The 27,183-nt window shown below is 41.6% G+C and overlaps 1 protein-coding gene across 4 annotated transcripts in view; it reads left to right on the plus strand.

Moving 5' to 3' along the window:
* Window positions 1-27,183, plus strand: part of Eip74ef (Ecdysone-induced protein E74) — a 181,958-nt gene that overhangs the window by 115,958 nt on the left and 38,817 nt on the right. The window contains exon 1 of one of the 4 annotated variants that reach the window (XM_071701351.1): window positions 7,090-8,719. The exons of the other annotated variants lie outside the window; for them this stretch is intronic. Coding sequence (XP_071557452.1) covers window positions 8,383-8,719 — 337 coding nt within the window. The 5' untranslated portion in view covers window positions 7,090-8,382. Of the gene's footprint in view, window positions 1-7,089; window positions 8,720-27,183 lie in introns of those variants that run through there. 4 annotated transcript variants of the gene reach the window in all.

The raw sequence follows: 27,183 nt of genomic DNA on the forward strand, positions 1-27,183 counted from the left end.
ATGTTGGCATTTCGTGTTAATTCTTTCTCTGGTAATAAGCCGTTTAATCGAATCGCCACACCAGATATTAATTACGGGGCTGCGGAGGAGGCGCGGGTTGTGACGGACGAGAAAAGAACGAGACGGGATACACTTTCTTCGGCGGTGCACGCGCACTGTTTCGCGGTATCGTTGGCTAATGTATCAAAGTATCTTTCTCCACCGCCATATGCAATTTACCGGCTCATGTCCATGAAAGCTCGTGATTTTCTGAAAATCTCGCGCGACACCATGCTGCGCTGTCTTGTAGAACATTTCGGTTGAATATAGCATTTTTGCGTATACTTCCTGATTTTTAGCGTATGGAGTAAAAGAGGATTTTAATTTAGAGACAGAGAAGTTACAAGAAAGTGTAAAAAAGAAATTTTAAGAGAACTTATAGTTATAAATAAAAAAAATATTTTTTTCTTCTATTTTGCGTCGTGGGAATCGATGTTACTTACAAAGATAAATTGTACATAACGAAAGTTTCCTGTGATTCGAAAATAGTGTTATATTATGAGGAAGCTCGTCTTCGATATCGATGAGCGAGACAAGGAGATTGAGATGACAATTGGAAAGGTTGACGGCGCTCGACGTAGAAAGTCGAAGAAAGAGAACGTGACGCTTACATGCAGAAAATTGAGGCAAGTGGCTATATACCAGTTACCACGATTGCGATAAATAATTAGCAGATACGTTACGCATGTATGCGGCTCCGTATATAATTCATATAATTATCCTTAGTTGACTACCGAAAGATTATTGTTAAATAAATAGATCACTAATTAAATAAATCGTTAAATAAATAAATAAACAAATTAATTAATACAGAAGTATGGAAGATAAGCGCAAATAGCAGTGAAAAAATGAAAAGTGAAATAAAATCTATTAGAATTTATATTTATTTAATGGTTATAATTTTTCCAGCTTTGAAAAAGCAAATAGGAAAGTACGACGCTCGTGGATCAAAACATTATGCATACTTTGAGTAGCAATTACATATTATTAACTTTGATAGATCTTGCAACTTGTGCAAAAATGTTGGCTAATTTATATGAGAGGCGTAAATTACACGTAATTGGTTCATTTGCGGAGAGATTCCGGAGAGAGACACGTTTACGAACAGATAGTACACCTGTTGCACTACCTAACTTCGTGGGGAAGATGGTGAGATATAATACACTCTTATATACCAATTGACCGGAAAAGATTAAATCACACACACTTGGACCAGCGTGCTACACAATTTTTAGCACACAGAGCCGACATATCCTTTGTCGTAATTACGAGTTATCGTCTCTCGTTGGACGTCTCGGGACTGATGAAGATACCGTCGTAAAGTTTTTAGGTCACTCGGTCATATATTACCGAATTAGCTGGCGAAAAATAAATGTGACCATTCTTCCGCGGCGTTTTATTAAAGCCGAGCATTCTATTGGCGAATGTATGACGTTCCATAACGAAAAAAAATAGCATTTAGAGAAATAGTTTTGAATTTCACTGTCGATAGTTTTGAGTAGCATTAATATAATCTTATTTTGATACGTCATTTTGAGAATGGAAATCTTTTTATAAATGATAGAAAATGATACATAACGTATATCATTTACTACATTTATTATACTTGAAAAGTATACTCCTATTGAAAAAATGTTTCAAATTATTGTTATGTTATATCTTATATGAGCTATTTCCGTCAAAACAGTCTCCGAAATTTAATACGAGCATATTTGTCAAAGGCATGAGTTTTAGAACATTTAAAATTATTCATAAATTCCAAGAAATATAGATGAATATTTATTAAATATTTTAATAAAACTTTTTATGTTTTCTTTTTCTAATCAAATAATAAAGTAAATAATAAAATACATATAAAATAAATAAAAAATATATATAAATAGCGCAAAATAAAAGCTCGTATATTATTTTAAATTATTCTCCTTTTTTTTCTCATTACTCTGTATCCTTTGAATTATTTCACAATGTATAAAAAATTGATCGAAACCGTAAAGGAGAGTGAGTTATTGTTAGATGGGTCGCGTTAGATGAATACGTCGTAACGGATCTAATGATGGATTAGAAATCGCGGTTTTCCTGGATCGGTTGTTTCGAGATCGGCGAGAGTTACGAGATTTTCTCTCCCGGGTCGGCAGCGTAGGCCGTTTTTGCGCTAAAATAACTCGGTGCCGGTCCCCTGTCGATGTGGCGTGGCTCTGCCCCGTTGCGGAGAGGAACGACAAATCGAGGATAGTAACGTCAGTTTCTACATACATACGGAACCCTTTAATGCAGATGTCTCTCGCCATTCTGGCGCGGGACTTCGCTTTGCGTCGCGAAAAGCCGCCGTAAATACGTTGCTCTCTTGAGCAACTCTCTGCTGCCAATAATTGCGGGAAATAAAATCTCAAGATTTACAAGGTTAATAATAATAATAAGTTAGTAATTCTCGCTTTCACTATTTTTTAATTCGAGCTTTAATTATTCAAACAAACAAATATAAACATACACATTCAATGTTGAAAAAGGATACTGAAGTTTTCTCAATATGATGTATTTTAGATTATGCAGCAATTGTTCTAATTGTTATATGACGACATATCGCGAATTTTAAGACAATCCAGCATATCGAATTAAAACGCTGAAAGAATTACAGCAACGCACTTCTGCGATTGAATTGCTAGTTCGATCGATCGATCCTTAAAAGCGATTCGTCACGGGCTTTCGCATGGATGTGGCATTTAACACACGCGCTGCATCGCGCCACGTTGTGCAAACCGCGATAAAACTTTCAGGCTATTTGTCGTGTCCGGTACGACAACGGCTCGATCGATGAGTTCATCCTCTAAGGAAAACGCCGTGACAGCACGATCGACAACACGTATATCGAAAAATATTATTTGTTCTTTCCTTTTCTTTCTCCTCGTCATGGAACAGCATTTCTTCTTCTCGATGCGATATAGGCAGCGTTTCGATATTCACTGCCAGTACTGAAAATGTATAGTTTACGTCACGTATACTATTATTACTTTAGTACTATTATTAGTACTGGCAGTGAATATCGAAACGCAGCCATGGTGTTTCAAGTGAAACATTATATCATTTCTTACATGAATGGATATTAAACATTTAAAGAAAATAATATATTTTATAATTTTAGATATTGCATGATACGGATTTTGAATCAGTGCGTAAATATCTATATATAAAAGAGATCTCAATTTTTATAACACGTGTTTATTTGAGATTATGCATTAATCGATGATGCAATTTTTTCAGTTTTTTATATCATTTAATGACAAAAGATGGGATTTTTTATGGGAAATTTTTACATGCAATTGATTGTATTAGCAAATGTGTTTGCTCTAACGTTAAATTAATATTGAAAATTTTGCAACCGTGGAAATATTTGAAAATCAATTTTTATATCTTGCATTTATTTTAGTATATGCAACTGGAGTTTTATTTAAGAAATTGATCGCTTTACCGAATTGATGCTCCTTGTTGGCACGGTCACTTATCGATCGCTATACTTTCTCCAGGACACGATATTTTGAAATATTAACTCAAAATTTTATCTAAAAGTTACCTAGAAGTAGGTCACAAATTACCTGTAGTTGGAATAAAATAGGTATAAAAAATATATGGCATCTGCTGTGTTTCTATTGCATACAATTAAGTACATCGATAATTTTTGCTTGCAACATTGAAATCTAAATTTGCTAAGATATTATGCCGATTTTGGATATTAAACCTCGACGCAGTTGGTTAGATTATCTTTGTTTCTACTTTGAGTTTGCTTATTTCCATTTAGTTGCCGAGTACGATTTCTCTAATATTCAATCTTTGCTCCAGGTATTTAAATTTTAATCCCATTCGTTCGACTTGTGTGTTTTTCTTTTTTTTTTTTTTTTATAAGAGCTGGATCGCGACGAGAACTTGTTTGGATGTCACACGTCATAGACGGCATCGCGACGGAGAGCAGTGTTCTCGTCAAGGAAATCCTTTTGAGAATGACGCGACGCGTTCTGGGAAGCGGGCACTGGTTTCATTGTCCTCCGGCTACGCCTCCGGCGACGGAGCCTCGCACTCCATCAGGCCAATAATTTGCGGTCTATCACGATCTATCGAACGCCGGCCGCGTCTCGCGATATCGCGCGCACTCTTCTTCGCTCGCTGGATTCTAGGCCCGCCGGGTCCTTGTACACGCGCACGCACGTGAGTACACGAGACCTTGGTGTCGCTGGGGAGCGAGAGATGGTCGACCGATAAGCGGTCGCCGATAATCCGGACGATTTATATACTATCGGCGACGCGCAAAAGTTCGCCCCGCGAGAAGTCGCGCGGTCTAGCCATACGTGTGTCCGAGAAAATACCGCTCTACATAAACGTTCCTGTATAATCATCGATCGAGTCGCAGAAAATTTTTTTTATGAAAAATGAATTGGAAAAATTGACGAAAGATTTATCTTTAATTCGGACGAGAAATAATATTGCGCGCAAAAAGTATTCCAGCACTGTTACATATTAAAGGATGGAATTTTAACCAATACTTGAGTCAAATAACATTTTGTTATTTTTAACTGCCATGGTGTCGAAATTTATTATTTTAACACAAAATAGTATTATTTCAAATCCATTCTGTAGGAATGGTTAAAAACGACTCAAATTGACAATGTGAGTATAGTTTGATACTACGAATTTAACAGTGAAGTTTTTAATATTAATTTTCAAAATTTTCAATATTAATTTAACGTTGAAGCAAAAATATTTGCTAATACAATTGCACATGTTAAAGTTTCTCATTAAACATTCCCATCTTTTACTACTAATAAGTGACATAAAAAAACTGAAAAAAGTTCCATCCGCTCGATTAATGCATATAATCCAAAATAAACACGTGTTATATACATATAAATTGATCTCTTTTTATATATAGATGTTTATGCACTGATTCAAAATCTATATCGTGCAACATCTGAAATTATAAAATATATAATTTGAATATAATTTGATACTAGGAATTCAATAGCGAAGAATCCATTGTCATCGTATCGATTCCACATGAAATGTGAATGAAGTGATACACGATGGGCGATGGCGAAGGTATTCAAAGAAACTGTCGGTTTTGTATCATTGGATCATGCTAATTAAATTTATCTCGAGTCGTCGCGTCGGCGCATTCTATTATCCTACTCGCGATTGACGTTAGATTTATCTTACTCCCGCATGAGGAAAGGATTATTTTCTGCGCCTACGCTCGGCCGCTTTTTTTTCGGTGAACGAAAGCGAGTCGCCGTCGAGACGGGAGTCCGACCGACCGATCGGCGGCGTTACGAAACGTCACCGCGTCGAAATTCGACTCGCATATCTCCGTTGCACGCGGCGCAGTTGCAGCACCTGTGTTTACTGCGGCTGCAGCGGCCGGATTGGAAGAGTTCCTTCTCCCGGCGACCTCGCCACGCACGTTCACCCATACCGCGGGGCGCACCGCGCCGCGCCGCACCGCACCGCACCGCACCGCGGCCCGCGCTCGCACTCGCATTCCCGTGCTCTCCTCTTCCTGCGACGGCGGGCCCCGCTCTCCGCGACAGGCGGAAACAATGTCAGGGGCTCGCGCGAGCCGAGAGAGCCGGACCGTGCCGGACTTTCTGCCTGCGACGCGACGCGACGTTCGCCGCTGGCGTCTGGCGACACGGGGAGATGGTCCGCGCGAAAATAGACCGCGCTCGATCACGTTTTCGAGTATTTACGTTATGCACCGAGACGCGGCGAATTTTTTTTGTGTAAAGCGCATCGTGACGTACAGAACACACATTGCCGAGCTCTTCGACGAATTTGGAGCTTTTCTTTAGTGACTTTAGCTAGACTATCTTTAATTTCCAATTTTGAAAATCTTGGCAACTTTACACTAAAAACTTATTGATTAATACTCAGAATTAATATATTTTTAATCAAGTGTAGCTTATTACCATATTTCTAGATATTTATTGTATATATACAGAAATTACATTCTTACAATATTTCTCTAAAATGGAATTATTAAACAGCTTATATGAGTGTAAGCGGTAAAATAATTTTATTTGGAGGAATATAATTTCTTGTGATAAATAAAATTTGATGTATCTTTTAAAATTATTGATACTCTATTTTTAATACTAATCAGTCATATTCTAATTTAAAAACGAAAAAGTATCCGATATAATTTATGGTACTTATTTCTAAAGCAAAGCAAGGCGTACGTCCGCGTACAGCCGTTTTTCATACATGTATTATATTTGCTGTTTGTACATGCCACACAAGCTATTTGTTATATTTGCAATTGATATTAATATGTAATCAACTGTGTACTCTGTCATTTTATTTCAATATTTTACCAGATGCTTTATCTCGTAAAACATAATAAGCGCCTCCGTTATTTGCTTCACTTGTTTTATTCGAGCTTATTTTGAGATCCAAAACTACTCGTATTTCTCCCGACGTCGACGATCGAAGGTTAATGTCACGCGAGGCATGGGTGCGTCAGCACCCAAGCCGAGTTTGTGCGTCCTATTCCAATAGACGGAAAAATAGCTTTTCCCTCGCGATGACGATAGGAGAGCGGCCGAAAGAGCGCGAGTGAACGAGGAAAAAGGGAGAAACAGAAAGAGAGAGAGAAAGAGAAAGAGAGACATTTATTATTAGAGGCCGAGAGAGCAAGCGGGACCGAGCCGCCGCCGCCGCCGCCGCCGCGCCGCACCGCCGTCGTCGACGTCGTTATGCAGGGAGGGCGTCACGGGATCCGACATTGCGGTAGGCTACGCATCCACGCATATCCCGCGCCACGCCGTGCGCGCGTGTAATGGTAAATTCGCCGGCGTGTACGTGCGACCGCCGCCGCGCCGCATCGCCGACTGCCGCCTCTCCTCTACCTCTTCTCGGCGAGCGCGCGCCGCGCGGAGCGTCGGGACGGCGGAGCCGAGCGTCGCCGAAGCCGGGCGACGGAGAGGGCCGAGCGGCGGGCACGGCGCGCGCCGCGCGGCGCGACTGGCGCGAGTGACGTGCGCGAGCGAGAGTCCGGCAGTGGAGTGGAGTCGGAGTGTGAGAGTCTGGAGAGTGAACGAGACTCCGGACTAGCGGGCTACCCCGGTTCCGACTCAGTCAGTGTGCCACCGGCGACCGTAGCCACGGTGCAGGAGAACGCGGTTTAACGCTCCACCGACAGGTTCGAGTCGCGCGTCACCGGGTCTCTTTCCCTCCTCGTCACCCGACTCTTCTCCCCTTTTGGAGGACAACGATAATACGGATACGACTACGACGACGGGGTCGTCGGGGACACAGAGTGATACCGCGTGGTATCTCGCCGGGGGCCAGTATTAGTGAGAACGCGATCCGAGCCGACGAATTTACCGCCGCGCCGCGCCGGAGTGAACGATCTCGTCTTTCGCGCGACCGTGAAAACTCGACGGCCTGTTTTTCCCCCCCTCCTCCCCTCCGTCAGCCGGTCGATCGTCGAGCTGTGGGTGTCGAACGTTCCGCGAGAGAGGTGAGAGTGCTCTGACAGCGTTGAGTCATCGGAAACGCGCGGAACGTGTCTCTCTCCCGGCATCCCGGAAAAGGCCGTGGAACTCGGATCGCCGCGAGGATCCCCTCCGTCCTGTTTTCCTTCGCGCGATCGTACATTCTTCGTTTGAGAGGCGCTTAAACCCCCCCAGGCTGCCTCGTTGTTGACAGCTCGTGTGGCATTTTTGGAGCGTGTCAGATATTAAACCGATAAGATCTTACATTTGGTCTCTACGTACGTTTTCTCTCTCTATCGTCCGTCTACCTCGTTCTCTTTCCCTCCCCTGGCTTCTGTCTCGCCGTCGACCGCGACACGACAGAAGATAATCCGAACCGATAAGAGCGCGAAAGTGTAACGCGCAAAGTGCGCTCGGACCCGCGCCGGTCATTATCGCGCCCGTTTTCCGGGAGTGGGAGGACAAGCGCTTCCTCGAAAGGTGGAGGATTCGAAGGACATCCCGTAGTGACATCGCGCCGCGGCAGCGGGGAGGGAATCCCCGCGAAAGTGCAATGTAAAGTCTGTCAACGAGAGAAGTGCGCCCTGTTCGGGGATACCGAGAAAGGATAAAGGAATCGCGGGATGCCGCACCAAGTGTCCTGGTAGTGCGAAGGTGGAGGTGGTGGATCCTGTCTATCGCCGGGAGAGATTCGGAAAGAGAGAAGAACAGAGGAGAGGGAGCGGGAGAGAGAGAGAGAGAGAGAGAGAGAGAGAGAGAGAGAGAGAGAGAGAGAGAGAGAGAGAGAGAGAGAGAGAGAGAGAGAGAGAGAGAGAGAGAGAGAGAGAACGGGCTTCTTCGCGCCGCGAGAGAGCCACGGAAAACCATGCTCGAGGATCAACCGTTGGATCTGAGCGTACGCGTCGGCGATTACGCGGAGCTCACGCGGGAGGACAAGGACGAGCAGGATCAGCGGGAGCGCAAGGACCTGCCCGTCGACGACTACGGGAACGAGGCGACCGCGCTAAGGCTACGGGGATGCTTCGCCACCACGTCCGAGTACAGCCAGGAGCGGGAGGATCGGACCTGCTCCGAGGACTCCGACGATTCTTGCTCCGATAACAATCAACAAACAAAGGATGGCGGCGGCGGCGGCGGCACGAGATCGCGCTCCAGGCCGCCCGGCACCAAACCCTACAAGAAGAACCTCATGAGACGATACCGTGAGTTACGATCTGAATCGATGTTAGGCTTCGCCGATATTTTTTCCGTCCATCCGCGTACCGCAATTATCGCGTCGCGGGAAAATTTTCTGCATTCTTCTCGACGTTGTTAGGCCCTTAAATGCGCAATTTTTCGCAGCAGTCTGAATATTTTTTAAAATAATGACTGCCATGTTTAAGGAATCCTAAAAAAAAGTATTTAAAAAATTCTTCTTTACTAATTTGAATTCTTTATAGATGCGAAGGTCCTTCTGGGGCCAAAAGGTCCAGAGAAGGCCCTTTGCAGACGTGCGCGCGTTTTCAGTTCGAACTTTATAAGGGAGAGTACACGGAGAATCGAAAAGTCGCTTTGCATATGTGCAAAGCTGCGCACTTAAGAGTTAAATATGTTAGAATTTGGACTAATATATAGATTGTTCGTTCTTTCTCTCTTGAGTCGAGGAAGGAGAGAGAAGGAGAGTACTTTCTTTTGAATTCTAAAAATTTCGAAATGTTTACGTTATGACAAATTTCTCTAATTGTCCTTCTTCTAGTTTTACCGCAAGGTAAATCCTTGACAAAATCTGCTTAAGTTTACTCAGCGAATTGGATTAGAAGTTAAGACCGTTGTGCGATTACCGTCTACAATAACATCTTTACATTTCTAGCGTAAACATTTTCGTTATACGTTAAATACAGAATGCTGCGTCTATTTCGACACCTATCTAACAGAAACAATTTTCTCATGTTATCATATAAGAGCAATTCATTTGTAACTCATGATTGTTACAATGTGTCATTTCCGCGATAAGGTAGCTTAATGACGGCAATAGCGTATCTTTTATTTGTTCATTTCGAATTAGACTAAAACGCGAAGCTCTCTTTTCGACGAATGATAATTTATTTATTGAACGCGTCGCGTGACTTGATGAAATATACGTTCTCGCTCTCTCTTTCTCTCTCCCTCTCTTCTTTCTTATTTCCCGTAGCGACTTTGACCGTCGCGCGAAAAGAATTATTGTGTCACTCGTACTTCATTGGCGGCTTTTCGATCGCCGCGATCGTATGAGCGCGTATGATCCGAAATGCGCACGCACTCGTCGGGCCAGTGCGTAATTTCGGCCGATAAAAATATTACGCAAGCCACTCCGCCGAAGGTCATTCCGTAAGGCGACGACGGCGGCGGCGGCGGCGGCGGCGGCGGCAGCGGCAGCGGCGGAATGAAGATATTCGTCGACCCGTTTCAAGTAATCGGCCCCGCAATCGTTATCACTCCGCGAGGCCGCCCTCACTCTCTTTCTCGCTCTCATTCACTCGCGCCTGGTCAGATAATACCTTGTGACCTGCCCCAACCCCAACGAAATTAAAGCCTCGCGTATCGCTCATGTACAACTCATCTCGAATCATGTTCGATGAGGCTTCCTTTGAGATTCGGTATTACTCCTCGGCTCCACCGGATGTACTTTTATAAACAATCTCAGAAAAATAACATCTCAATATCTGTGACGCTTCTGGATTTTGTTATATTTTCTTTAGATTGCTTGCAGGAATGTTAAATTAAAAAGGAAAGAAATACTCTGCTCAAATATTAATGCCAAGTGCTCGATGACCAAAAAGCATTGTCTTTATTTGTTACATCGCGTAGTCACATCCGCTTCTTTGAGGAAATAATGCCGTTTCGTAACTACTGTTTTAAATACATCGATATAACTGCTTTTATTCAAACTCGTGTCGAATAATAAATACGATTATTATGTAATAACACTTAATGTAGGATTTCTACTATTTATATTATATAAAACATTATTTACCTTTTTCAATTTTCTAATATTAAACATTTTAAAAATAGAATTTACTTATGAGATTATAACGATAAGGTTTTATCGTCTGCATCCATAAAATTTTTCGAAACATTCCATTTTTAATTGTTTATAAATAAAATATTATTAATCTCTTAACATTTTTATTAAGGAAAAATCAGTTTTAAATTGCTCAAACTACTCGTAGATAAAAAATGGACTAGTAATGACTATAATACTATAGGAATAATAAATACATACTCATTTATTATAATCTATCTTTACATTTTCCTTCTAACCACGTAACATTGAAGGCATATTTTTTAGTCGTATCTATAATTTGTGGTTGCTTACATTTTGTAGTTAGTTATTACATATGTTGTAATATGAATATTTATCTTGTCTTATTCCTCTTCTTCCTCGTATTGTATTTCGTCTCGTCTCAGTAAACATTCTTAATTTTCGGAAGGTAATACACACAAGGTTTTTTTTAGAATACTTTTGCTTTAATAAGAGAATAAAGCCCTAAAATCCATTTGTCAACTTAATGATAATACGTCATTCAACCTATTTTAACCATGTGTTTCATCAATCTCCCTAGCGGCGATTCACTTTTTTCTCAGCAGGAAGTTTGCTTTTTTGACCTCGAAGAACGGGAAAAAGGTTAAGTATTTGTCGACAGGTAGTAAAAGGAAAGTACAGTTTGTTGGACTAATCATCGAAATTATGTCGCTTCATTTGTACTTTACAACCGTGTGAATCTGGCAATAAACGAGTCTGCGAAAATAGCGGATGAAAAAATCATTACTGACTCGCGTATTACTTACATAAAAAAGAAAAAAATATAGCTTATATTTAAATTTATGGTTATCAAATATTTTTTTACCTTACATTTTTGCTCTTTGTTCGGATAAGAAAGTTTTATAGGAGCTACCGTTCCGGCAATTTCTTAACCCTTTTACCGTGGAAGGTAAGGGTTAAAACGTGTCTGACGAAAGTAACAGCACGAACAGTTATTTAACAATTGAGCTTTTCTCTCGTTTTTCTATAGATAGTTTGTACCGATGGCTTTTCTCTTTACATTATTTATTTTGTATACAACAGACATGAAATGATAGTTCGAAACTTTCATAAATCAAGTAGACGTTTCAATTAATTACAGATTTGTATTCAGTTGTTTGGAAAATACCTGACATACTAATTGTTATCATACATACGGCTAATCTGGACTTTATTGTACACTTCGATATTCATCGCATTTCTATTCCTAAATGATATTTTTAATCATATTTCTTCTATATGATCACACAATTTCCATATTACCTTTTCTTTTAAAATTCTTTATTTCTACACAAAACTTTTACATATTATATAATATTATAGATAATTTCGGATTTTAATTACGCTTTAATGCTCTGAAGATCACATATTAATCACATATGTGTAACTTTGAAATTATAAGTAATTCCCTTCGTATTTCTATCATTATAATATTTTTAACGACAATTTTTATGCTCTTTTGTATTTCTTAATTACGAAAACACTTTTCATAAGCACTAAGGCAAAGGAAATAATAGCTAATATGTACAATAAACAGTTCTCATTTGTCATTTGGAGTTAGCGGAAATCACTTTCTGTTATTGTTTGTCAATCATTAATCTTCCAACGACAGAACCATTTGCGAAGAGTCCGAAATATTCGAAAAAACGTCGGGTTTGAAAGCCCTCTGTGCCGTTCAAATTACATACAGAAATACGAGTCGCTCTCGTATATCTGAATTGCTAATTAGCTCGCAAAGTTACGTGTCGCTCAAGTGCAATCATGTCTTTTGAAGATATATTTTTCGATTATTAACTGAAATGTCATTTTGCGCGAAAATATCTTCGAATCATATGACCAAAATGCCAGCTTCGCATAACGCGTGTTGATCAAAATAGATCGCAGATTGTTTGTCAACACTGTTTTTCATACACGTATAAATATTATTTTCCATTAATCTGTGCTACATTTTTGTTTCGTTACAGAGATGTTATATCATTGAATGATCTCGCGTTGATTTTTCATTTGATTCCCGATCACATTACCACGCTCTCAAACAATAATAAAAATGCATGATAGATTGAAGGAAAGAGAATAAAATAAAGCTCTTAGGGAGTGCATATTTGAAATTGAACAATCATATATTTAATGTTCTCTGCAATTTTGACCTTCATTCAGAGAGAACGCAGGAGCAGATTAATCACACCCCAGTCGAGGTCGTCTCGGCAGTTTCCGCGAAAGTCATCGCGTACTTCCTGCTCCGGTTTAACGAATCCCGGTTAACATACGTCCCCTCGATTCGCCGTAACGCCGAAATGTAATGCGTTATCAGATAAAATCATTATCGCGCGCGCGTAAGAAGTGTGCCAACGCGTAGAGAAAGAAAGCGTACAGGGAGAAGAGGACGGTAGAAATTATTTTATCGCGCTCCAGCGCGGGGTACTCGAGCGATAAGTCGGCCACGTAATCAGATAAAGTGAAATTACGGATTGCCCGCCCGGTGCGAGTTACGAAAGTGCTTGGCATAATAACAGCGGCGCGACAGCTCCGATTTCGGACGATTAAGGTGTCGTTTATTAGTTCCAGTTTGTTAATTATTTTAAAATGAAGCTCCTATTTTACGAATATTTTATTTTTTTTAAATTATTATTTCTATGTAATTAATTACCATTATTTAGACTTTTAGAAATGTCGTATAATATTTGAAATAATATTATATGTGATGTATTATAATATATTTTATAATTAATATAATATATTATAAAGCATGTAGGATTAAAACAGTGTTGCGAATGATGTCGCGTGACATTAATATAACTGCGAAAATTAAGAATTGTATCGATTTGGAAAATTTTTGTTTGAAAATTATCTCTTCGTTGAAATGAATCTATATATATATATATATTTTTTTTTTTCAAGGTAAATATGTATTCAAGCATATATGTATAATGATTTATACTTACTATTGTTTTTTACATTTTAATAACGCAACTTGTTACGGATATCGATGCTTATGAATACCAACTTGCACGATTCTCGAGAGATTATCTTAATGTGTTGACTGGTGTTGTTTATATCTTTCTGAACGAATGCTTCCGGGGATCTCTGGCATGCATGGCCGCCGAATCGATTGTCGTTCCGTTAAGACTGCATGTGATTGAAATCGCGAACCGTAGGTATAGTCCGCGACGCGAAGAATTCGATAGAAGGCGAAGGAGGATGGGACGCGTAATAGCAGGCGAGGAAAAGGTGGAGGGCAGAGGAACGGGAGGAAAAGATAATTCCAGCCTTTAAATCACTCGAAGCGAATTCGTGCCAGCCATTCTTCTCCCTGCTTCTTCGTGCGTCTTTTCCCCTCGCGTCACTTTTCTCTCTTCCTCTCCGGTCGCGAGAGCGCGCGGAGAGAAAGACGAATTACTTCCGGCTGCGCTCCTCTCTCGGAACGTACAAGCTGCGAGCGGCTCGGCGAGTTAATCAGGAAATGAAGATGCTTCGATCGCCTCCCGGGGGAAAAGCAACGTCTGTCGACCGTAGGGTTAATCAGCGACGGGGTTTAGCTCTATCTCTCTCCCCCTCATCCCCTTTTTCTCTTACACAGTCCAAGGCAGGAGGAGGGGAAAAAAAAAAAAAGAAAACGAGTCCGGACACGCCCTGAAGATCGCCGGATGATGTCGTTAACCTGATACAGTCTCGAGAATGTTCTGATGATAGACGCCCGTTCGTTTGTCGCCTCATTTTGTAAAATGTGATGGGGATATTTTCTCTCCTTTTTCTTTTACATAATTAACGCCCTTCCGACAATCGAGATTTTTTGCCTCTTTAATCTACCTTCTACTCTCTGTACTGTGATCAGATTCGTTCTAGACAGCTCGTATGAAAATGATTATATCGTCTAATATTGCGGATGATACATGAACATCATTTATTTAATATGGTAAAATTGATGCCACTATAATAATCGATTATGGAACATAGATGCCTGAACGGTATTCAATATTCGTTGTGACTATGCCAAGTATATTATTGTTGGAGAACATCCGCGCCGCTCGCCACCGGCGATGACGGCGAAGATGGAATGGCCGTCGGCGCTTGTATTTAAATAGCTAATGGTTCGAGGAAGCGCGCGAGCTCATTGTGATTCAGGATATTGGCCCGCCAAGGAAGGAAGGACTCGCTTCCTGTCTGCGCGCACCCTCCTGCGTACTCCGCAGCTTGCTCGCTCTTTCCCTCTCTCTTTTTTTTTTGTCCGCTCTACGAATTCCAGACGGCCAGTGTACCGCGCGTCTTGTTCGCACGTCGCATCGTCGAGAAGAATACGCGATTTCTCCCCTTCGGTGGATCGACTGTCAGATTCGGTGCGATTAAAGTATCACCGGCTCCACAAAGCGACGCGACGCGTCTACCGCCGTTTCTAGAAAGGACAAGTGTGTCCTATATTCAGCATTGCGAGACTTTCCTTCGTCCGTCACTCGGAATAACGTTACTCTCGCCGGTATTAAATTCATTTCCTAGTTAAACTTAATACCGGTCTGACGAGACGTGCGACGAATTATATCTCTAGAAATTTGTCATTTATTAATACGTGCTTGAAGTATTAATACATATTTAATATAATCAAATACTTTTCAATCATATTAAGCTATTATAGATATAATAGAGTTGCCCAAGCTGCTTCTCTGAGATACGCCCGTTCCTAGATTGTTCTAATGATAAGATACGAACGACGAGATTCAGATTTGAAAGTCAATGGTTGTGTACTCGTGGGATGAAAGTTAGCAGCGCAAAACGAAGAGCTGCAAAGAGGCTGCAATGTGGAAAGTTGAAAATTGAAAGTTGCAGATTTATAATTGCCGGTGTAGACGTAGGAAATTTCATTCGCGAAACAGCAACATCAGTAGATTACTTTATCTATCAATTAAAATTTGCGTAGAACTTGTATTCGACTTACCATCAGCGGTTATTTGCGACAGCGCTTATACAGCGGATAACTAAACAACTTAATCACGTAAAACACGATCTTTAGAAGAAATAACATACAGCTCTCTCGAGTCACGAGAGCGAGAGACACGATCAAAGAGGATGTCAATATCGGGGGGCGCCGCGCGGGCCTCAGGTGCGCGCGACCGATTTAAAATTATCCCCGAATGCGTTCGCGAAACTGACCTACATCCGGACCCTCCCGCGGCCGCTCTTCGCACGCTTAATTTCCCTCGCGCCGCCCTCGATCGTGGTGAAAAAGAGGTGAAGAGAGGCGGAGACCTACCCTCTCCGAACTTTCTCTTTTTTTTTCCGGGCGTCATCTCTTTCCTCTGTGCTCGCCGAAAAAAGCTCGCCGGCTCTCCCGTGATTCTCCGCGGCTGCTTTTTCTCGATACGTAGTCCAACTCCCGCCTCTGCCCCTCTGTTTCCACCCTTCTTGCTCCCCTCCGCTAACCCGCGTCACCGACCGTCGTCTTTGCAGCCTCCGCGAAGATTCCTTTTTTTATAATCACCGAGGGAAAGGTAATGTCGACCGCTTCGACGCCTCTTTTTCTCTCTCCTCCTTGAAACCAAGAACTTCTTCCTGCGTCTTTGACCAAGAAGAGGGACGATGATCACCCTCGCTCGCCCTTTTCTCGGTCCACCCTTTTACCCCGGTCTCACGCCTCACGAATTTCCGCTCCGTCCGGCCGGGATCGATTTCCCGCGGCATTTTCCACGCCGATCGGCCCGGAAGAGAGTGTGTCCACGAGAATAGGAGCGGCGGGTGTCGGGATGGAGGGAATCGCCGCGGGGACGGGGGCGGAGAGGGCGGCAGGGCGATGAGCGCGCGCGGGGAGGAGGGCGCGGAGGGGGTGAAGGACGACGTGCTGTAGGCGGTCGCAATAGGAAAACTGGGGTAGACTGTCCTTGCGCTCACGGGTGGTTATTGGAACGTTGGCACGGCGACGCTTACCTTCGTCTACCGGGTGTCCCGCTTATGAGGCCGTGCCGCGATCTTGGCACGCGCGATCAGCCATGAAAATGCAACATGGTTCCACGGGGAGAAAGGAAAATTAGTGACGACAACACGATTTCGCGTTCCACGAGACTAAATTCTATTTGATCAGAGGAAACGCGGTCATAGACGCGGTTTTAAAGTCACAACTATAAAAGTTCCAGTATTAAAATTAAGTTTTAATTTTCGAGTATGTGGATAAGGATATCTTCGATATACGTGCAATATTTCTGAGAACAACAAAATTTTCATTGTTTCCCTGTTGAATGAATTTTTCTTCGAGTTTAAAACGGCTTTAAATCGAACACTGAAATAAATTCGCGCATTTAAGGATTAAGATTAACAGTTTAGCGTTTGAGAGATTTAGGGTTAAGGCTGGGGCTAGCAATTTTCGGTTTCTTACCCTTCTTCTAAATCCTCCAAAAGAAATAAGGGGAAATGTCGAAATTTAAATAAGGGGAAACGTAAATTTTATGTTTGTACCTGGAGAAACGAGACGCGCCTACGTTTCGACTGTGAGCGGAACTCTCTTTACGCCTCTCGAATCATTGAAATTCGATACTCACGCGGAGGAAGCCGTAAAAACGTTTTGAGAACGTGGGATATTCGAAATATGCCGTGTGTACATATAAACCGAACGTTCCAATAAGCAGCTGCATATCTCGCGGCTGCACCTTATTCTTTATTAATTCAGTTTAATATCTTTCGAAACCGAATCATTACGCGAAAGGTCGAAGTTTCGAATTAAATTCTTGCGCGAGAACATAATCTTTTCTATTAGAATATATAATATATTTATTGTGCATTATTAAGTTACGTATACAATTATATTATCACTGTACATAGAGTGTATTTGACCTCGTCAATCTCAAGTCCACAAGAAAGCCAAGTAGATTCACACATTGATGCTAGAGACAAATGCGCTCTTCGCACAAGGTTCATTTATTATGACTATCCCACTTCGACACGGAATGCGTGTGATTTGCATCACGCACTGCACCACGGTGCATCATCGTCACGCGGCCGATAATAGCCGTAACGGCAAGAATATATCTTCGCGGTTCTTATCGTGGCACGATATCCTGTTCCATCAGTCACTCAAATCGGGAGATGAACGTTCGTATCGATCGTATCGATCGATCGACGATTGTGCAAGCCCGTAGGACATCTTCCTTGCATCGATCGTGCGTTCGTGGATAGAACTTGAATGATTGGACACCCCGTAGATCGATCGTTCTTGCCGTGTGCGCGGAGCGACTAATTAACAAGCCCTATCGGCACTATCTACGCTTGAAAGGGACACCCTGTAGAGCGATCGATATCTCCCACAAACGGCGCATTAATTACCAACTAGTGGCTGCAATCACGAGTGGAAAATAATCAGCCGACGAATGCGCAATTAATTTCCAGCGCGCATCAAATTTTATACGTCGACTGATCGATAGGGAGGTAATAATGCGTCGGAATAAAAATGAACGAAACCAGCCGATCCCGAACAAGTTGTACGAATTCACGCTTTTGTTTTTTTACAATTGTTCACGATACACGCCGCGGGCACAAATTCGTTACGAAAGGATTTTTTTTTTAGCGAATCAGCGCTGGAAAATTACAAGTGGCAATTCATCGGACGCATACTCGTGATTTTGCGAGCGTTTTGCAAAATAAGATTTCACGTGCCAATAAATTGACAGAATAACAATGTTGGAAAATTTTCCTCGCTAACAGGAGTTTTGCATTGCGTTCGTGGAAAATCAATTTTTCACGAAGCTGTCATATTTTTCATTACCGCCAATTTATTATCGCGGGAGATTTTTCAGTAATTAAACTACGAGTTAAAAGTTCTCTCAAACTCGTGATGTAGATTTCAAAATTATCAGCACGCTCTCTCTCCTCAAGTTTGCAGTATATAAAAAAAATCGTCAATTTATAAATTTATGACTTGCTCTCCCAATTTTATTCAAATATCGTTCAACTTTCGTTTGTAACTCGCAAGAAACTGATTGCAACGCGCGTCAGTCTCGTTGTTACAAGGTTGCACGAAGGTAATTGCTCGAGAGAAAGTTTGTATGAAAATTAGCAAGAATTAACAGCGCACTGAAAGTCCTCGGCTACAAGAAGATTTCCGTTCAACCCATATTTGTCCGCGCAACTTCACCGGAATTAACGTAGTTTTATGAATTGTGGATCGACGCGTTGAAAGTCTCGGAGAACAGACGGTAAAGATTTGATCGACGACAACAATGATTTCTTTCCGACACCCGTTAGACGGAGCGAGCAGCACCGGAGAGACGAGAGCCGCCGCGTGTGTCGTAGGTACGCGAACGGTGCATAGAGGAAGAGCAGCGCGCGTCGCTGAATGCACCAGCCCTGACCTACATAGTAGAGCGTGTTGTGGGCTAGGCGAGCCTACGCTAGAGCCGCCTAGACTATTATAGCAACGAGGCGTAGTCCTCCTTCTCTTCTTCTTCCTCCCCTCCCTCTCGGTGTGAGGCGCGTGACGGGCAAACCGTGTAATCGCGCTCGCGCTTTTTGTTCGGTTTCTGGGGGGATCCAACGGAGGGGAATGACGAGGGGGTGTAAAGGATCATCGGGTGCATTCCGGTCCCGGCTGCGCTGCGCACGTTGCAGCCTGATATGACTTGGGGCGAGTTTTTGGGCGCGTTATAAAAAAAAAGAGACGGAAAGAGAATAAAAACGTGTGTTAATTACGCAGGTGTTGTTAAATAATGTAATTAGGACACAAGTGCGACGTTAAAATATCCTTCCGTGATGAAATATCTTTTTCATGTGGTCAATGCTTGGATAAATAAATAAATGGATAATAAGCATTTCGAATTTAGAGATTTCTGCAAGTTTTCACGATCAATTTTGTCAGATCCTACAATGTTTATGTTTATAATATTAATAGTAAAATGCACAAGGACATTTCGAGGAGCAACGGGATGCGTTTACGAAAAATGACGTGTGAAATTAACTCTGTTACTATTCCGTGATGTGTCTATGATGACATTATTATTTTTATCAGGGAAAAATCTTACGTTTAATTATGGTCCACTATTATAATTGCTTCTTGCGTCACGATTAACCCGCTCATGTTGTATTCACACACGCGCACGACGGGCAGTTTGATGAGCAAAAAATCTAACGGCCGATGATACCGCGGTGAGCTCGTGCCCGCGTTATTATATCATCGCGCGGAGGCCGACGACGGTGCCGCAACACGATTAACATTATGTAATATACGCGTTTTATACTGGGCGGCCGTTACGCGCGGCTCGCGTTGCACAATGTAGCACGATCCTCGGGTGCGACAGCAATGAGAGTACTATTTTCCAATGGAAGCGCCGACAATCCCGCGGGCATTCGGGCTCTCCCGTATTCACCAAGAGAACGACGCAGCATCATCACCATCGTCGTCGTCGTCGTCGTCGTCGTCGTCGTCGTTGTGATGGTCGTGATTACCGTGATTGTCGTTCCCGGTGTCCGTCCTTGACACTCTTCTGCATCCCTCCTCCGCTCGATCCTCCGGTAATCCTCGTTTGCGCACGAATTAACGGACCGGTAATTCGTGAACTGGCCAGTGACCTTTACGGCGAATTGTCGCAATTCTCGTTCTCCAATGGACAGCGCGAAATCGACCAGGGAGTCATGGAATGTCCAGAGGTAGAAGAGGAGGAGCACAATCAGCCAGGAGTGGAGAAGGGAGGAGACGCGGAGGAAAAAGAAAGTTCGCCAAATACCGGCGCGAAGCAACGTGCACGGTCGGGATTGTGCAATTGAGAAATTAGATTCCTACGCTGTTATTTTACGTAATGAGACCTTTGCGAGAGACAACTTCGGAGACGCGACGTTGGTGTTTGCGCATCGCCTTCGGCTCCGTTAATTAAGGCTGCCAATCAATCGAAATTCTTTGACGGGCGGAGATATACTTCTTTTGCGTCTGAAAGAGTAACGACTTCTCGCAGGAAGAGAAAACGCAAGAAGCGACGCTGATAACGGTGATTGCACGTAACATTTAACCCTTTCCGAATAGATATCATTTTGTCTTGCATAAGCAGCGCGATTATTTTTCATTAAAATTATTCCGCTTTTACAGCAAGTAAACATTGAGATTATATATTTGATATAATTGCATGAATTTATTTAATCCGAAAACGGACGATATATTTTTTTGAATGGTTCATTCTTTATCTATTAAGAAAAGTTTGTAGGTAAAAATATTTTTTTTCTTTCTTTGAGAAGAACAAATTGACACAATTTGATAGATTACATACATTAGCTATATTTAATATGATAACTGGGATATTCCATCTATTTACATTTAATGAGGAGCAATTTTTATTCCTAAAATATAAGTCTAAATATGCCATAGGAGATCAAGCATTTTGTTACTTTATCTTCGAACAGGCAACGTAAAAAATCACAGTAGGATTTTTGTGTCCTTTTAATTGATGAACAGTTACAGTTTGTCGTAAATTATTTTCACTTTAATTGTAGAGAAAGAGTTTACCAAAAGGGTTATGTATACATACGTCACGAAAAAAAAAAGGTTTTGTATTGGGGAAGAGCTCTCTTTCTGAGAAAATAATGTCAGAAAGTGTAATTTTTTTCAATAATGAAAAGGAAGGACGAATATTTTTATTGAATATAAAGAAAGAAAGCGGGCGTAGAATGAGACAAGATTCAAGGGTTGTGCTGTGTGCCCATCTCGCCCTTTTACCTGCTCATCGGAATTCTCCCAGTCGGTACCGTTAGAGTGAGGCATCACGATCCTGCAGGAATGGGTAACCCAGTTTCTTGCAATCCAACATGCTCGTTTAACGGTACATCTCGGCGCGCAGGATCCCGATTTTACGCCCTAATGAGAAGGGAAGGGTTGCCCACCCCCGTGAGAAAGAATTCACCCGACCGTCGTGAATCCCTTTAAAACGTGCGCCTACTCCGAGATCGTCTCTCTCGTCCTTTCCCTCGCCCTTTCGTCGCCCGGCCCCATCTCTTCACCCTCGCCATTCTTCTTCGATCCTTTCATTTCCTCTACGCAAGACACGTTGCGGTAACACGGGTTTGATTGAAATGGCTCCTTCGTCTTGAATTTCCAATGTTCAACAGTGTCAGTCTTCGAAGACACGTCAGGGATTGACGGTTTCTCTGTTTCAAACTTGTAACGTTTATCTATTCCAGGGAAGTTGAAAAAATGTAAGCTATTATTTTTTTTATGTAAAAGAGAGATGACTCAAATATGCAAATTTAGATTTTTAAATTATTTATTAAAAATATTTTCTATGCAAACGAAATTAATTGACCGATATCTTTCAAATTAAATGTCAAACAAATTTGAAATGTCACAAAGAGAAATGTGGTACAATATACGAAAGTTAGGTCACAGCGCATAAGTTAGTTCCTATTTCTACTTCTACTTTCTCACACTTTTTGTATCGCCGCATTTCCCCGCCGCTGTTACGGAAGAGCTATTTATTATATTCCATTTATTACTTCTGCCCCTGGCTGTGCGTTAGTCTCGTTTTTTCATCCGCTTAAGGAAATGGGCGGACGCACTTTGTTCAAATGTATATACTTCGAATACCTTCGTCTCGCGTGTAAACGATTCTTCACAGCGGAGAACGTTCACTCCTTGACGCTATTCAGTTACGAAAATGGGTCATTGCCGGCGCGCCGTCATTTCCGTGAATGTAGAAAGAAAGTATCGCGGTAGGAACGGTAGCAGTTCACAAACAACTGTGGGCCAACCATTAAGGAAGTGTTCTTTTGAGAACGTAATTTATTTCATAGTGGATATTTCAAAGGAACATCGAGACAGATAAATGAAAATTTCACGTGGAGAAGAATTTCTGATTTTATATTATTGATACTAAAATTATACTTAGTAAATTGTCGAAGAAATTTAACGCGAATCTAATGGACACGCCTTATATATTTCTCTCAAACGAATGCGAAAGAGGAACAAAGTAAATTATTGAAGATAACGAAAAATGAATTAATTACAAGAAGATGAATTAAACGATACGAAGAAGAGTTAATTGAAGATTGATACTGTAATGTAGACTAAGCGTGGAAGAAGGGTAGGAATTACAAAGAGAAAAAGAGAGAGAGAAGAGTGTCGGCACAACCCGATACCTCTTCGTGCGTGATAACCAAGTTTCTTTCGCGCGAAATCCTCACCTACACGTCACTGTATGCAATCACACACATACACGTGAAACATATACGCACGCACGTTCCCGGAGCACTCTCGGTTTCGTCGGAGGTGGACGAAGTGGGTCGCTCACACAGCCACGCGCGGCTTGCCGTTTCCGCTATCGAAACTTCCGGCTTTGGCAATCCGTTAATGTGAGAGACGCTAGCTAGCGCCACTATAATGGCTCCTTTACAGTGAATTGTGCCAGCATGTCAGACGAATTAACGTCGTTAATTAGCGCCGAACTTATCGATCGGCCAATTCGCTATTGTCTCGATGCGTCGAAATGCCATCATTCGGTAATCACTACTGCTATTGTGTGCGGCTATGCATTCCCCGTTTCCTCCACAAACTTTCCTTATCCCATCGCATTAACCAGTTGCATTTCAAAATTAATTAACAAGGAAAGATAATAGCACGCTCTTTACGTGTATTGTACAATATATTCACATCATAAATTATATAATAAATTGGAATTAAACCAATTAGAAACTATATGTAATAACAGCTATACGAAATAAAACTTTTATTTTCAATATTTTTAATAATTATTGATATGAATTCTTTTACGTTATTAATTATCAAATACTAATTTAAAAAATTCAATTTGCTCGCAATTTATATATTAATTATTTTGTCATCATGCATGATTAAATCAAAGAATATTACGCGATTGTTAAGCGGTACACGAGTAGATTTTTCGTTCAATTAATTTTATTTTCGATGTTTTCCGATGATATTTGTGAAATATTTGTTATATCATGCGACGTGTCTCCTCCCGTCCCCTCCCTCTCTCTTTCTCTCTCGAGCAATTTAATGCAACAGTTTTTTCCAACTCTGACAGAATTATGGTGGACATCAAATTGACACCGACTGTAAATCAACACGCTCGTAATGCTTTAACGATCTCGATTAGTGTCAGATTGTATTCGTCGATATCGATTGCGCGCTGTCGCGTTAATTGGAATGGCTCACTTCTGTTCTTGCGCTTAATAAACGATCGCGCTTCTTTCCGGCCATTATAATATCACTTACCGCATTTACGTATTTTCCTTATCTACGTTTATCGAAACACGTACGCAGAAGTCACGCAATCGATTTCTTCACCGCAAAATTTCTTTCTCCTGCGCAACCCATCACGTCATTACGTCCAATAGATGTACATCATAAACCGTGTATTAATTCTTTCAAGGTGAAATTAAATTAAAAAATAAATAAAATGTGAAATTTGTGAGTAGAAAAAAATAATGACTTTAAATAAGTATTTAATTGTCCAAAATCTGAACTCTAAAATTCTTCTTTTTAATAATAATGCATAACAGAACTATAATATATAAAAAAAAGTTAGATTTTGCGTTAAGTATTTTCGAGGTCAATTCGTTTCTTAAATCAAAGTATTTGTCTTATGTATACTCCTGTTGAATGATTAATTTAACTTTGCACGGAAAGGATTAAGCGAATCTTGCGGGAACGAAGAAGCTGCTTCATTAATATAGAAAGCGATAAACGATCGCTAAATTACGTAATGACATATGCCGACGCCCGATAATTGTGTGATTAAACTCGCGTCGACGATAGCACGCGGAAACACGAGATGATCGATCCCGCTTTAATCGCAATCTGCACTACATGCACTTACATGCACACTTTAATCATAGGCACGCGTAATCGGTGAGAAATAATCTTTCGTATCATTGCTTTGTGAAATAATTCATTTATTAACAAGAGATAGAAGAGATAGATGAATAGAGATACTCTACTATGCTATAATTATATCCATAAATCCGATAAGAAACGGGAAATAAGTAAGAAAATATCATAAAAATAACATTCAGTTAACAATACAAGACAACATTCAATGCGAATAAATATACAAGGCGATTTTCAACGAGTTATGATTTTATGGATGTTGAATGCTTTATTATATAATCTGGAGTCGAATTAAAACCGTATTTTCCAAGAGAAGTAAGTTTCAATAACATTTCAGTATTAAGTTAAGAGATAAGCACGTAGCGAAATAAATGAAATAAGATACAGAAGTCGATGTATATGACGCGAATAACCAATTACGATTTTTTACGGTTTATAGAGAAAAAGATATACTACTTTTCTCTAAAATTCTACGTAAAAAAGATTATAACTTTCACGCTTAGTATTTTTCATTTTCTTTCAAAAGAAAACGTTTCGCCATGGGCGAGCATGAAATGCGTAAGCATCTGCTGTGTTTTGGGCCATTGTTCCGCACGCATTGCGAAACTATAACGGTTACGCTCTGATAATACTGACGATAACTGCTTCCGGCAAGAAATAGATATTATCAATGTTATTTACAGTTTGTTTTACACGTAGCTTTTAATATTGTACAATTACCCTTCACACATTATCCGTCATATACGAACATATCCGTCTACAGACCATCACTCAATTGTGAGCCGAAACACATGGGTTTTCTGTCGGCAGTCGATCAATAATCGCGTGACGCTCGAAGGAAGATCGATCATAATACCTCGGGGCTGTCTTCGGGCCTTTTTGCGTGATTGCCGATGGCGAAAGACCGGCGAATCCGGATTTCAATGCGTCCCCGGAGACGCGTGAGATAACGTGGCTTGCCTCCTTTTTCGACGCGACGCGCGTTGGACGTGTGTTCTCTCGCTCGCGCGCGTGTGGAAGTACGCGTTCATACGTACCTAAATGTCTCACGCATGTAAAAGAGCCGTCTCTTCTGCCGCGTGTCGGACGCACGTGATGTCACATAGAAAGAGAGAGTCGTTACCGTTACGCAATGCCGGCCACGCCGCATCGGGACGCGCGCGTATGCGTGTGCGTGTGCGAGAAAGTTGCGTGGCCCGGCCAAACGCTGACCTTACGTACTGCTCGCGCGCGCGCGCGTGCGCGCATACACGTGCGTATGCACACACTCGAGAAACGTACATACACACTTATATGCGTGTGCGAGCTCGACGTAAACCCGTTTCGTTACTATTCGACATGGCCTTTTAAAAATTTTATCGATGTGAGGAAATTGCTAATTTCCTTAATTTACTTAAATATATAATATTTTAACACCAACACTTTGTTATGGCTCGATGCTCCTTTTTCTCGATTGATCTTTAAAGAATGTTGGCGAAATAATATTTCACATATAGAATAGTAAAAATTGTATGCAATATCTATATTAGAAAAATATAAAATGTGAAATACGTATAAATAAACTAATAATTTTATTTTTAAAATAATTTTTCTAAGAACACTTTCTTCTTTCGCTTAAATGATAATCTCATGCTTAATTTTGATGGTCTCGTTATGGTGATTAAAGCTGCGCGCGATGCATATAATTTAACGATCAGATCGGAACCGATACTTGGCGGGCGAGCGAAACTAGTCTCTCGGGCTTTTAGAAACCATGAAAACCAGGACGTGGTAATGGTGATTACGGTGAAACCTTGCCGACATGTCGATACACCGGAAGTCGGCTTCTGGCACGGGAGAAACGGGCAGGAAGCGCCGCGCAGAAGGTGAAAACACTGCGAAAACTCGTGCCGGCTCAAAACGCGCGCGCGGTCGATGCGGCTAGACACCCATCCTGCCTTCGCGGCATTCGAGGGCGAGTCAAGGCTGAGCAAGGTCGCATCACCCTTGCGAGTTTCCGGTGGGCGAGCGAGATTTATCTCCCGCTCGCGATTGCGTCGCAAACATTTCGATTTATCCCGCTCGATCTGCCGATCTGTCGAGACGCTGAAGGTTGAAGAAAAGGGGCGACATTTTTGACACAAGATCCGCTAAACAAAATGACTTTTCTGGTTTTAAGAGACACGACGATTAAATCTAATGTTAAAGAGAAATAATGACTAATTTTGACACGATAATAGACGAATGTTTTTAATCTCAACCGTGTTTATCCCGTCCTCGTTTTTCCGGAATAGACGGCGGCGAGTAATGAAGACACACGATCATTAAATCTCAGGGGTCGATTAAATCTTCATAATGGATTATGTGTGATAAAAATGCGAAACGACACACCTGGGTCGCGCATCGGGTCTAGATGCGCCTGCAGAGGTGCGCGGGACTAGCGCGACGGTAGTTTTGAACAATGCCGGAGCGTCGTTTACTTCCGGGAGCCTTGAAATGTTTGGAAGACGCGCGCATCCTATTTGTTCGTGGCGGATCTCTAAAAATAAATATTACACTCTTCGATTGAAAAGAATGCGACTCGCGTTTAGTATCAATCTCCGCAATGGCCGTTTTATTGCAAAAATAAAGATTTGTCAATGGATCGTGATGTAATTTAATAACGATAAGTTTACGTACATCAGGGGACATAATCCCTGATTAATTTGGCGTTCAGTATATGGCACTAAATTTAACTGTGATTTTTCGATCTGCGCGATCGTGTAATTACCGAGTCGATTCACGAATCGGCGTCCCGCAGTGACGTCAATAATCGATTCGCGCCGCAACCGTGGTCGTATGCGTCT

This window comes from Temnothorax nylanderi, unplaced genomic scaffold, assembly GCF_030848795.1.
Source record: "Temnothorax nylanderi isolate EJ_2023f unplaced genomic scaffold, tnyl_v1.0 TNYL_tig0025_pilon, whole genome shotgun sequence".
NCBI lineage: Eukaryota > Metazoa > Arthropoda > Insecta > Hymenoptera > Formicidae > Temnothorax > Temnothorax nylanderi.